This window comes from Spodoptera frugiperda, chromosome 27 (assembly GCF_023101765.2).
Source record: "Spodoptera frugiperda isolate SF20-4 chromosome 27, AGI-APGP_CSIRO_Sfru_2.0, whole genome shotgun sequence".
NCBI lineage: Eukaryota > Metazoa > Arthropoda > Insecta > Lepidoptera > Noctuidae > Spodoptera > Spodoptera frugiperda.
The window spans coordinates 6,504,970-6,520,061 of record NC_064238.1 but is presented as its reverse complement, the minus strand read 5'-3'; the positions used below and the strand labels follow the sequence as shown (position 1 = coordinate 6,520,061).

General features: G+C 35.6%; 1 protein-coding gene across 2 annotated transcripts in view; it reads right to left on the bottom strand.

Moving 5' to 3' along the window:
- LOC118263261 (uncharacterized) overlaps positions 1-15,092 on the bottom strand; it is a 23,990-nt gene extending 8,898 nt beyond the window's left edge. The window contains exons 1-2 of one of the 2 annotated variants that reach the window (XM_035575114.2): positions 14,814-15,092; positions 595-715 (exon numbers count right to left, since the gene is read on the bottom strand). In XM_035575114.2, coding sequence (XP_035431007.1) covers positions 595-658 — 64 coding nt within the window. In that variant the 5' untranslated portion in view covers positions 659-715; positions 14,814-15,092. The remainder of the gene's footprint in view (positions 1-594; positions 716-14,813) is intronic. The other variant, XM_035575113.2, reaches the window with a different exon arrangement.

Below are 15,092 nucleotides of genomic sequence, written 5' to 3'. Positions count from 1 at the left end.
TTAGTATTCATTGCAACGTAAGTGTGAAATGGAAGTGAGCTTACAGATTTAAAGTTGCATGTAGGGTTAGAAACATAACTCTATATGGAATTTGATTACTTTTTGATAGTCCGAAGTAGTAAATAGTCTCATCTAGGCAACATTTTACAAGAAAAATGTTTTTTGTGCGATTTCTTGAAAAATTGTTTCAATTTATCTGTGTCAAATGTTTTTTGTCTTTTTTGCTGGAGTTTGAGGTAATTGATAGTACAAACGAGTTTTGTTTTTGTAACAAGGATTTTTTGTTAGAAAAGCATTAGAGACTGAATAAGTATAAATGGAGCACGTTCTCAGTAAGGACATTACTTGTCTTATTTTTTACTGATTTGACTATCGCACAATCCCGCAAGGAGCAACGTTCTGGCTGTTATGTATCCGTGAACTTCTATGTTTGTAAACGAACCTAAGACATAGGAGAACATCCTAATGTTCCCACATTAAAAATAACGTATTTTTATAATCGAATAATAAGCCTTGACAATATTTGAAAGAGTTTTCTCCTATGTAGAGAGTGGAGAGTACCTAGTAATTTGATTGAATGAAATAAGAACTTACCCGAAAGAAAACAGAAGAGGACGCATTTAAGCGTTATAAGATTCTTATTGACGAGTTGCTTCATCTTTGCGATATTTCTATTCGTTTTCTAAATAATATCAGCTATTCAGGCATCTTGGATCTGGAACAAAATTAACACAGTCATTAATAACACTCAATAATGATACAGCTTAAGCTATTAAGTTAGTTGTTAGACATTATTAAGACCGGTTTCAAATTGTAATGGTGTATTTTTAAATGAGATTTACCTTCTTTGGTATTAGAATGTTAATAACATAGTTTCCTCATACTAACTCTCTATGCAATCTGGTACTATTAGCTCTAATTATAAATGCTTGAGATATATGCAACCTGAGCTCTAATTTTATATTAATTGTAACTATAACGAATACACACCAAAATATATGTCGGTCATACAGAACCATACTATTTAGTTTTCGGACATTTTCGATTGTCGTTTATCCGTCTGTCGTATGGATATGGCTCAATAATACGACTTAGGCACAAAACAGTTTATTTGGGCCGGTTAAAAAACGAACACGTGTCTACGACATATGTACTGGTCTAGATACATACGAATCAACATTCAACACTGGACATATGTACTTGTATACCTACGTAACATACGTATCTAGATTCTGCAAATTCAGATAGAATGAATTTAAAATTTGAATTGATAGACAGAAAAAAAAAACTCAAACAAACAATCAATGCAGCGTTTTAGCAAATCGGGGCCACGGCCACTTATTTAAACGCCTACATCACCGGCGTCTCGTGGTGACACAACCAATGCCAACTGTTATAGCATTAAAATAGATGCCATGAGATGACTCTTGCAGTGATCTCATCCTGACAGCATTCAGTAACAGTGGACAAACGGGCTCGTAAAAAGTTCACTAAGCATTGCGATTGCGTGCGCGCCGGATGCCCATTATTGTAACTACCTATAGGGCTTACTGGCATAATCAGTAACTTTTTCATTCTTAGCAATTCTGCTGCTAAATACAGCTGTTTGTTTGGCCTATATACTTCCAATATCCTTTATTAGTAAAGGTTATTTTAACACCTCGTTGTAGTTTTAATGTTTAATGAATGGGTGATGTAATTCGGTTACAAAATATTTATTAATATCTCCTTGTTTATTTTTATCGCATGGAAGCTGTACATGAACACATTAAACAGACAGACATTAGATAGGAGATTAAATACGTAAAGAGAAAGTTGCAAATAGACGCAGACTTAAGACCCACACTTCATATTCGTTCGCAGTTCTTTATTTCAAAGTTTCTCTATTCAGTGCAAATGAGAGTGATATGAAATGACATCACATTTAAAAATATAACATTAGTCATTGCTTCTTATTGGACGGTTTGCGTGGTAGGTCTGTATATTAATTGTGAGAGCTTATCTATCAGAGGTCGTGCAGTCATTGTCATGGAGTAGATACCTACCTTTTAGTTACCGATCATGTTTCACTGAATACTTATTAGCAAGTAACTAATATAAGTTATTGGTAAGCTTTAGAAACAGTGTCTACTTTTTTTAAGGGGGAAAATCATCGTTTTCCCCCTATTATTTTCTAGCCAGAACCCCGGTAAAACCGCTAGTTAATCCGCAGCTCCGGATCAGCAACGGTGGCTACTTAATACATAATAATAATAATTCACGGTCTTCGTTTTTAAAGTACACACATGTTATGTAGTGCGTAGTGAAGTTACCCATTGCGATTACATATTTAACACACCTACTACGAGGTATTACTCAATAATGTTTGTATACTATAAACCACTTATTTCTATTCATAACAAGATAATGAGGCAAGGTAAACACTTTAACTGCATTGGATGTTTAAACAATCACGATTTTCTAACTAGAAAGAACATTAGCGGTAATTTTTTTTGTAATTTCGTAATGCATGGCTCAAGGGGGTCAATCAGTCAACCATTGACTGTTTGGGTTCACGATATTTCGGCGCCGTCTTACAAAAGGGTATCGTATTATCGCTCGTGTAACTGGGTTACGATCGTGTAAACATAAACATGACCGTCCTATACTTTCACATGACAGATGTTTTGCCCGTGGCAAGCCGCCAATTCGGATAACATTTTTTTAACTGATATTAAATTACATAAGTGTTATTAGAGACTAGAAAATCTAATGGTAACACGTCCCTACCTGTAATCAATTTTATTTTTTGCACCCAGGTTTCTGGGAAGACCTTTGTCTAGCAGTGAAGGACTGGTAGATGATAATGACGAGCTTGCTACTTGGCTAAAGATTCAGTCATAAATTGAATAGTTTTTGTAATAATAAAGAACAACACATTTTCGTCATTTATTTGTATCCCATTAAAAATAGAAGATGACAATTTATTTTTTATGAAAGTAAATTCAATATTGTATAGAGTTGTTGTCTAAAATCGACCGTGACATTCAGCTATACCATCAAATAAGTATAAGTAAGTAGGCACGTAAAATAATTATAACAATCAATCTATTTTAGTCGTACATCGTAACAATAAAGCTTAATGTAATATTACATATTTCGGTTTGCGTGTCAGAAGGCTGTTTGAAAAGGGCACGGCGGCGGTCGATGGCCAGAATTTGGCGAAACTGTTTGACATGACATTGCGAATAACAACGAGCAATGCGACGAAAATAATACGAAATATGTGAATGTGATGTGGAGAGACTAAATTAATGAATGAATGCACGTTATCGTGAATTGCAATGTCGGCCTGGTGGCAATGGAAACGTGTAAAGCAGACTGCGACCATGCTCAGTCACCGTAACCAACTGTCACGACACAGCCGCCGGTTGTAATTTGATTTTTTGGCCATAAAACATTTTTTACGCACGCTCATTGTTATTTCATACAAAAAAATGCTTTCTACAAAACTACTTAGAGAATAAAAACAGCGAAGGGCTTATTCTAAACATCGCGATCGACGCTAAACTTAGCGTGATTACGTATCCATGCGTCAATGTTAACTACATTAACAATTTCAATGTGTTCAAAGGAAATACAAGCTAAACAACAAGAAACGTTATGCATACTCATGATCCTATTTTAAATAGGCAATAATGTAGGTTCTTGCGTAGCTTCATGGAGGCAACACATGAATGAACATCTAAACAGAATTAATACTCCTATCAAGAAGTCGTATTACATGAAATAATAGGTCTCAGTAAACCTTGTATTTATCTTTTGAAAAACACAACTAGGTATCACAAGCAACCCTGAGAGGAAAAGGCAGTCATGAATCTTTGATGAAAGCTTTTATCGCATGCCTTTCTTTTCTTAGTAAACCCTAAAAATACAGTCTATTCCAGACATAGGTACAGAGAATTGCCAGTGAACCTCACTTAAGTGCATACCACTATAGGCTCTATAGTATAGTTCCCTGCGTTTATAGTCGTCCACTGTTCATTCACCCAATGCGTGATATAAGAAGATACTTAGGTCAGTGTAATTGATTGAGCGGAGATGTCGCAGTTTGTCAGACCAATTTAATTCAGTACAGTCTGTCCAGCCACTTGTTTATACATCGCCAGTTGAATTGTGACTTGTATACACAGACTTATGTAGCGACACACCATTATGCGAAGTGGAGGGAAAAATCGATAAAGTAAGCGATAGAAACTGGAACACCATACTTTAACTTCGTTTTATAGTTTGACTTGTTACTGGTTAGAACGCGAAATTATCTGTGGTAAACATTTTAAATTGTTTTTTGATGATTTGTTTTATTTTTTTTTTAAACTGAGAACTTCATTGCGGCAAGTATCTAATACTACTAATAGTAATAAAACAACGACAAAAAAAAACGAGTAAAGAATATTTATAACATTTTTTTTTAAATGATTATATAGGTGTCTATGCTCTAATAAAAATATTGGCAGCTTAATTAGCAATTAATAAAATAAAGATTAGTTCTACTTCGTTAAACTGCAGTGTCATGTTACACTGTTATAAATTCTCTACTAAATATAATTATAAAGTTTCTAACTCTCAATCAAAACGCACTACGACACCTTAATTGACTTGAGCAATAAAACTTTGATCGCATGTCTAAATCAAATCTACGCAGTTATCATTTCTAATCCCCATTCGTAATCGTAATATCGCTCTTTGTAATAGGGTTCGAAAAAATACGAATATCGTTTCTTTCTGATTTGAATTATATTTTTATGATAATAGGACGACTGAAATGTCGGTTATAAATTTTAATAATTGTAAAGACAAATTCAATCATTCAATAAGGTCATCAAAATTGTAACGGTTAAATGATGTAAATAATTTATCAAAATTAAAGAAACCAGTTATCGTAAACTCTGGATCTAGATTTCGAGGCTGTGTATATAGTAGACATGTTAAATTTTAGGCCCACACAACTTCATTAAACACGAAGCATGTGGCGCGGACACGCATTCTTTTAAAAACTGTTAAATTTAAAAACGGATCGTACGAAAACGATGAAGAACTCAATGTGGAACAAACTGTGCTAATTTATTATTTTCACTGGTTATTATTATTTTTGGCTTCCCCGAATCGAATGAACCGTCTGAAGCAGAAGCAACATTTGTTTGTAATTATTATGGATTCATCCTATTAAAAAGTTAATTAACGATGTTAATGTGTGGGCTGGTAGCCGTTATATATTTTCTGTTTGAAACCACGAAATGGTAACACAAAACAACCGATATTTATTTAAATTTTTAACACAAAGATGTAGACCCGAATGTACTCGTAGATACGAGTTTAAACTATAAATATGAATCAGTATTTTGAATGAATATGTAAGTAATGTAAAGAAGTTGTCGATAGCATCACTGCCAAAACAATCGTAATGCTAAAGTAGTTCCCCGTATTAGTTACAATACAATATCAAGTACAGCGCCTTGAACGTGCCTTGACCGGCTGAATAAGGACTGGTTTAAGGAGCAGAGTGCTACAGCAACAGGCTTAGGGCATGTTGTAGTATAAATATTGTAGCTGTGCCGGCCCGATGGCGTCACCGCTATAATCGGTGAAGGTCTGTTGCCGACTTGTGCCCGAATGCGACGGTGACGCCTGTGCGAGTCTCAACACTAAATATCATTATATCATCACACAACTTTTAATTTAATCAACTATGATACACGGCAATCATAAAAATGATCATTGGTATATTTAAATATGACTAATAGCTATGCATCAATGTCTCTGGCATTCTCATCAGTGAAGGGCTAGTTAGGTCGGAAAGCGAAACTCCCACTTTCGCTTTTATACGTTGAACTACTTTGTAGAACTTTAATTAATAAAATACATTTGTAGTCATAGTGACAGTGTTTGGCTAACAACGCTGCAATTCTTCGTAGTGTGCATTCAAATAGCTTACTGATCGCCAGTTATATTTCATATCACGTTCGACAATGCGCTCCTTCATATTACTATGAGGGCGATAATTTGCATAATTAACCTTTTCAGATTAATTTGTATTATCTTGTACTTGTACTTTAATTTGTATTATCACATTTTATTTTACCTTTCGAACACACTTTAATATAGAATAGGAAAGTTACAATTTAAGTTTACAAAGCACTGTTACACTGTAGTGATAATTCGATGTATCAAGATTGTTGTAGGTAATAAGTGTGGACCTACGTTGATCATCAATCGAAGCCTCTAATCCCAAATAAGAGTAATATTATACACATACTGATATTTTTTTTCTATTTACAACTAGCTTTTGCCCGCGACTTCGTTCGCGTGGAATAGTAACTTCCGGCAAATTTTTGGTTTTAACCACATAGTTCCCATAGCTATAGGCTGATGATGATGATGATGATGATGAGTTCCCGATCTCGCGGGATCTTTTCAAAAATGAGATGTGGAAGATATTCCAGGGAACTCTTCAAAAATCAACATAATGAGCTCTGCGTTTGATTTTAATAGATGTATACTCACTTAGGGCATTGAAAAAATAGTTTAAAAACGGACTTTAACTAAAGAAATATTATAATCTTTCCGAACTTAAGATGAAAACTAACTTAAAACTAAAGAAAGCTACGAATTACGAATTTATAACAATTAAAAAAGAAATTATATTAGAACCTATCCTTTATGCTATAATAACCAAGCTTAAACTAAATAATTTAAAAGAAACGACTTAAATCTAATCTAATTAATTTATAAATTAGACTTACAATTTTATTAAAAAAACTAACTACAGTAACTACTAATAATCGATATCAAACTAAACCTACGTTAAAAAGTTTAACCAGAAAACCAGGAAAACCCAACAAATAAACTTATTAATTGACAAATACAACGAAACCAATTTAGAATATACGAAACAGCAGGACCACTACAGACAAATAATCATACGACTGATAATACACATTTTCTACAATAGTACCGAAGCGCTCGGCCGATACCCAACCAAATAATTGTAACAAAATCATAGCGCAATCTATTTCGATCCCAACGCCATCTATCGAGGATAAAGACAACTTGGATTATTTATTTATACTCCGTTCGGGCATTTTCTTTGTACTAAAAGTTTAATTATATTGATATAATTTTTTTCATACCTTTTTACTATTTGTTAACTTTTTTTCGATGAATTAAAACAATAACATGAACCGAAGTCGTGTAACGATCGACATAGTTAGAGCGTTTTCTTTGTACTAAAAGTTGTATTATGTTATATTTTTCATTGCTTTTTACTATTTTGTAAAAACAAATTTCCAATGAATTAAAACAATAACATGAACTGAACAATTGTAATTACACCATTGCGCGATCAACGCCATCTATCTACGGAGTATAGGAACAGCCCGACATTGTTCAATTCCGTACTATAAGTACGAAATTGAACAATAGATGGCGCTGTATGTCCGGAATAAATTTATTTTTTATTTAATTTTTTTTTTTTTAATTTAATTTAATTTTTTTTTTATTTTTATTTTTATTTTATTTTTATTTTATTTTTATTTTATTTTTATTTTATTTTTATTATATTTTTATTTTATTTTTATTTTTTTTTTATTTTATTTTATTTTTATTTTATTTTTATTTTATTTTTATTTTATTTTTATTTTATTTTTATTTTATTTTTATTTTTATTTTATTTTTATTTTTATTTTTATTTTTATTTTTATTTTTATTTTTATTTTTATTTTTATTTTTATTTTTATTTTTATTTTTATTTTTATTTTATTTTATTTTTATTTTATTTTTTGATTTTTGAAATAAAAATATATCTATGTCCTTTCTAAGGTTCTAAACTATATCTGTACCAAATTTCAACCAAATCCGTCAAATAGTTGCGGAGATTAATGGTATAAGCATAGAATGTTCGACGTGATTCTTTAATTTGACATAACTTTTTTATTTATGAACCGATTGACATGAAACAAACACTAAATGTAAATTTAAGCATCCCACAATATATTCGTGAAAACCGCATCCAACTCGGATCAGCCGTTTCTGAGATTAGCGCGCACAGACGAACAGACAAACAGACAAACAGACAAACAGACAAACAGACAAACAGACAAACAGACAAAAAAAAAGTTAATTACATTTTTGGGTTCGACATCGACATAACAATAACCCCTGCTATTTTTTTTATTTTTATTTTCAATGTACAGACAGCACTTTTCTACGATTTTATTATATGTATAGATAATAGCGTTTCATGAAATACATACGAAGTTTTACCAAAAGTCTGTCTTTTTTTTTTTTTTTTTTTTTGAGGGGGGAAAATCATCCAATGACTTTTCTCGCCTTGGGTGAGGCGAGAGGGAGTGTCAGACTCTTACTGACTAAAAACCACCCCGTTCCTTCTCCTGCTTTTCGAGCCGGAGCCCCGGTAAACCCGCTAGGTAGTCCGCAGCTCCGGGTCAGGCATCAGCCCTGCTGGGCCCCATCTGTGGTGGTCTGATGGCTCTTTGAGGCGCGCGCGGAACGCGACGCGCCGCACGCACGGGTCTGGTTCTGTTCGGGCGGTGAGCTACCCTTGCTCGCCGTCCGCAGGCCCGCACTTACGGTGGCCGGAGATCGTCTCGCGATCCCCGACGCCCGGACTGTCTCTCGCGACGGCTGGGGCGTGAGGAGGTTTGTTCTCTCACGCGCCCCGCCTCCTCCTTAGCTAGCATGACTGCTTCACAGAAGGAGGAGACGGCATCCCAGTCCCTCTCGCTCCGCACCATGGCCTGAACCAGTGCCGGGCGCGAGAGGTCGCCGTCGCCGACCACATCCCTGAGGACTTGGCGGTGCTCAGCCCACGCAGGGCACACCGCCACCGTATGTTCTACCGTGTCCTCCGGGCGGTCCTCACAGTGATGACACCCGGGCGTTTCCTCCCGCCCAATAAGAAACAGGAACCTACCGAAACTCCCATGTCCGGTAAGCACCTGCGTCAGGCGGTAGGTGAGGACGCCGTGGCGCCTCTCTAGCCACTCCTCAAAGAGGGGACTTACCGCTGCGATGACAGCGAGCCCAGCCCTCGGTTGCGACAGTCGTTGCTGCCATTCCGCCATGAGATCGCGCCGGAGCTCGTCCCGCCATGCACTGATCTGGCGCGGCAGTGGAGTTTCGCCCCGGCGACACGCGTCGGCGCGCAAACTGAACACGCGCGCGAGCACCTTCGCCTCCAAATCCCACGGCGGTAATCCGGCAAGGAGGTTCGCCGCCTCCCCGGAGATCGTGCGATATCCACGGATCACTCGGATACCAAAAGTCTGTCTACATCGAAGATTTTAGACTCAGGGTCCCTGGATTGTAAAAAAAAATGGGAGAAGCTCATTATACTTACTTCATCTATATCTAGGCGTATATTTCTACCTTTATACACTAGTTAGTAGGTAGATAAACTACCTAGGTGCTGCAACTTGTTATTTTTATGCAATTTGGCGGTTCACCAACATTCCTACTAGGTCACTCTTCCGCATGCTCTCACTGAACTTTTCATCAAAGGACAAGATTAATTTACTGCTACAATATTAACAACTTCGATTCAAAAAGATTTAAAAATATATTTCAACGTTTCTGCGACCCTTGACCGGTTGATAAAAAAAAAAACATAACTAACAGTATCTAAAAGTTCCTAAAGCGCAAGTCAGAGTCGCTTCAACGGAAGACGACTAATTAGAATAAATGAATGGGAAGATGATTGATTTGTGAATTGGCAGGTCATTGAACTACCATGTCCGGTCCTAGCGAGACCAAGACGGAACGATACATATTATAATAAGTATACTCGTATTTATAATAGCCAGGGGAGAGTGTAGGTGGGCGCGTCTTTGCGTTTGCACCGATAAGAACTCGCCGTCACGCCGCGAACATCTGGGCCATACGTCGCATTGTTTTACTTACAAACTACTTAAGTACTTACAGAGAAATATTATTCCTGTCAAGCTAGGTCTACCTTAAAGACAAGACCATCACGTCTAAATAATAACACACATAAACTATCTAATCTTATTTTGGTTTTATAATTAGGTAGGTAATGCTGCGTATGTTACAGTACACAATATCATCTTTAGCTCATTTGAATTACAATTAAGTAGGTGCTTACCGTGGGTGTTCATGATACCTACATAAGTAACAGCCGCGTACTCGTATTACTCAACAAGTAACCTTTGTTATTTTTTTATAACATATGGTTCACTTATTCGAGAGTCAGCAAAAAGAGAACGAATTATTGCTAATGTTTATGAATTTGGATATCGAACTGTTGAATCATGATCATTATTATTTTGTAACCATACCATGACTTTGCCAATACATAAAAACTTAAGACTACTTATATTTTTTTTACTAAATAACAATCTAATGTTTGAAAAAAATATAGTCCGATTACTAGAATTATTGAAAACTGCAGTAAATAATTGTTAATTCGCATAGTTCTAGGTACGAGTTTTCTACGAGTTTCTTCGAGTTTGCATTCGTTGGAAAGATTTCGGGTTCCGTGAGGTTTATAGCAAACAAAGTTCAGGCAAAACAGAGAAAATCAGTGGTAGCGAAATGGAGTTCGCCGGGTTTGCTAGTGGTTTATAGATTGCAGCAAAAAAATCTTACAGCTCATTGTAGTCACATGTCTTATGGTCTTTAAGGTGGAAGCCACGAAAGGTTTATCTGTCACAAATCGAAGGTGGGAAAATAATATTATGTCAGTCCATTTTCATTTACCCTAGCGAAACTTGGGAGAGCTTTCTAATCGTGTTAACTTTAATCATTGTCTAAAATAACTATCCTTATGACTGTAACTTATTCTAAAAGGATTAATAAAGTGACGAATCAGAGTTCCGTTTATAAGACCAAACATCAAACTACTGTTTGTTCAATATACTGAGCCTAATGGCGCAGTACATTAGCACCTAAAACCACGTGGAATTGTTAGTGTCAAGTTACATAACATAAACCACAATGTATGTGAATGTAGGTGCCATGGCATGGCGGTTACGGTGGCATGATGGCAGTGGCAACCGCCGAAGTTTTTATTAGCACATTCAACGGAAGTCGTGCGTGATGCCATTACTACACAAAATGTGCTATATATATATATTTTAATCAATCGACTCTAATGTGCCAGCCCTGTAAACCTAACACGTGTTTTACAAACTGTAAACTGTAATTTTCGAAATGTGTTCCGACATTTTTGTTTATTGGTTAATGGTAGACAAGATGGAGCACAAAGAGTATGTACCATTCAAGTACGAATCTTCTCAAATTGAGATGGACATAGATGACCTCACAGGCTCGTCAGACCCAATTTAGATATACATATATTTGTGTTTACGACATGTATGGCTGAGGAGTGGAGTGGAACGGCATCGGCATTAGCATAATTGGAGGTCGGCAGCCGCAGCTACGGAACCGGTTGGACGGTGGTACGAATATGACGTCATCACTGACATCACCACCTGCCAATTCCATAAAAATAATGAAAATTGGAACTGTTGAAAGGACATTTTTTATATTAACTTCCTCACCTTGTAAAACTCTGTTAGACATTGAGTGGTACCTACCGTGTAAAATCTAATTTATTAGTCGTTTAACTGAATTTATTAGGAAACCTCTCTTTGAGGTAAATCGTTAATAGAATTAACAGAGTATTGTGTATCACGTACATGCCAAGTACTTATATTGATTTATCGTACCTAATATCACAAAGACGACTGAAAAGAAAGTCTGGTTCTTCATGCGATCGGTTTATTTGTAGAAAAATAACGACTTCTCACTTAATTAACTAACGAGACACGAAGACAGCCGCTTTAATTACGTATTTATAGCCATTCATGACTGTTGTGTGAATATGTGTAGTCTGTTCTGTAGTCACTGAAGGAAAACATTCCTATGTAATTAAGTAACTCAATATCAATGTGAAACACGTGCTAGGTGCGGCTTTCCACCTAGTTTTTATTAATTAAACTGTCATCAACAGCTAACAGAAAATCTGGTATCTAGGTCGGCACACCCATAGCCCCACAGAAGTGGTCATGCCCAACCCAACCCCACAAAAGTGAGCCACCCCCGCAACAGACAATTTTACACCCGTACATTACGTATATTATAATCATTTTATGGATATTGTTTGGTCATTGGTCACTTGCAAAAACGGTTCTTTTGCTTTTTTCTAACGTTGTTTACATTTTCATGCCAAAACATTACTTTTGACATAACAGCTTTTAACATGCTTGCTGTAACAGATTTTCTTCTACGTGATTTCGTGATAAACTTGACGAAGAAGGATAGTACATTAATTATATGGAGATGATTCTTTTTTTTTATTGATAACGCAATTTAGTATATTTGATTGATCGCAGTAAGGACTAAGGGCTCGACCTATTTTTATTTAGAGTTAATATTGCGCTTCCTTCACGCGTTGAGAGTTTGGGACTTATTATTCCATTCAGTCATGCAATAACCTAATCCATTGCCTTAACACGAATGTAATGACGTAGGTGTAAAATAAAAACGTTATTGTACTAAAATAATTTGTAATAAATTCCGGAATAATGCGTATTTAATTATATTACCTATGAGAATGCGTGAGATGTGAAGTTGGGATCAAGAATAGATAATTAAAATCCCATCAATTTTAACGGGTTTCAAGAGCTTAAAGCAAATGGGAAGAAAATATAGTCATAAATATAACTCGGGAGCAAACAAATAGAGCCACGAGCATTTTTTTCCGTTTTCAAGAAATACAAAAATACTCTTATTTTAAAGGTATTATTAAATGACCTTTTTGCGGCATATGTTACTAATTAATAAAATATGTCATTAAAATTATCAAAAATGTAAAAACAAAAAACGCTCGTGGCTCTATTTCTTTGCTCCCAAGTGTAGGAGTAACTGTGGAACATAAAAAGACAATGTTAACGTGACATATCTACTAGCTCCTAATCAAAGTAAGGTAAGATAAAAAGCATAGGTAACTTTATCTGTAGTGCAAAGAACTGTGGGTGTCTTCTGTGAAAGTGACATGTCGAAAGAAGAATAGACTGCGAATAGGGGAGATCGAGACGCACCAGATGTAAAATAGGCGCATTTAAGTTATGTCTCTTCTGACGCCTATTTCCTTAGAACCTAAGTATGGTGAACTTTGGGAGGTCTCTCTAGTAGAACCTGAAGAACCTCTTGTTATTTGAAAAAGTCTATATTATATGGCAATATGTTGGCACAGGCTGCGAAATCTTCAAAATGTTACAGCAAAGAGAGCCAAGTTCTGTTCAATATATAAACAAAGACTATCTGATGATCAAAACTGGTCACACAGGACGAGATCTCAAAGCTCTACCAATCTTAGCGTCCGTCCGTCGTTTAATAAAAAGTTACAAATCTTATTTATACATAATCAGGTTAATACCTTGTCTGTTTGCTGGTTCGGACAACATTCAAAATATTTAATTTATGTAGACGCACATAAAACGAGCGACTAACAGCCAACTGGAACATTTTGCTGTTAAAAATAATAAGTAAGTAGATAGATATGTACACTATAACCACGCTTTATATGTATGTATAAATTGTATATCACAGTAGGTAGGTACGTTACAAAACCTGTTTGAGTTTTATTATCCTTCGTTTCCTCCGTCTAGCTTATAAAGCAGTTTAGGACATTGAAACATCCTACATAGGTTTTTTAGTTTCCTTCTCCTTTAGATATCTGCATAATATTGTATTTGTGGCCTGTGCCCGCAGTATATTTATACTCAGTTCAAGTAATTCTATTTGACTCTATGTTTTTCCCTCTGGTAGTTATTCAGATTTGACTATTATTGTTTTACCGATTTATTTGTTGTGATTTGTTACGAAGGAGGACCTATCTGCTAGGTTCATTTCCAATACAGATTTTGGCATTGAGCACCATATACCTACTAGTGTAGTTACAGACGTTTCCTAAAGTCGCTTTATGTTCTGCAGAGAACCATGGGCATTCCTATCTAAAAACGTGGTTGCGCTTAATTGTGTACCTAAGTAGTTATGTCCAAACATAATAATAGTCATCTTGATTCAAAAATTCTGCTTACAATGGTAGATTAAGTTCTCAGCCTCCATGCTTGCTTGTTGCGCAAAAGTGCAGAATCAACAATATAGGTAAGTTTATCTTTAGAATGCCTGGCTACCTACATGTTTCTGGCTGTTCTCAGCAATTACCTATAGACTCAGACTGCCATTAGAAGAAATACCTGCACTTGAGAGCATTTTTTTGTATCGAAGTTTCTACAGTACCTAGGTGCAAAGTTTGCAGTTCTACCTGGTTGAAGAGCTTACTATGAGAAAGACAGATAAAAACTTTAAGAAATCACAAATTATTAATTGTAATATGTAAGAATAATACCAAAGTCACTATAGGCTCTCTCCTAAAATTTTCAGAAAACAAATTTAAGAAGAGCTTTTAGCGATATTTAATAGTTGCCGGGCCATCATGTTAGAGCCGGCTATCTATGTAATGCCATACTACTCCTGCTTAACTTTAATTTGAATTTAGCACTAAGTTACAGTCTCTAAGATTATTACATATTTACCTACCATTGAACAACATGTGTTAAAACGTCCACCGGTTTGTCACACATTAAAACTTAAGTTGTACCAACTTTTTGAGTAGATAAGTTTTATCTACACTAATAAAACTATATAACTCCAATACAATATTATAGTTTAAGTAACTACTGAATCTCGGTATACGTAGGTAGGTGTATCTACTTATCGCGAATACTTATATGAAAACAAAATATATATTTACCTCCAAACAAGAACGATAAGTATTTTTAAATTATCCAAACTTTCATTCACTGAACTACACTTTTTATTTATAAATTCGCAACATTCGTATCACACACTTAGCACACTAATTCAACGTCCAATGTGTAGGAGAATCCAGTTATACCTAACTTCGCTAAAGTATTGTTCGCGCATACCGTTCGGTCACATACAGAGAAGAAGCGCGGCCAGTCGCTGGCGGGTCAAACGCGCACTAAACTACGAGCGCACTCCATCCA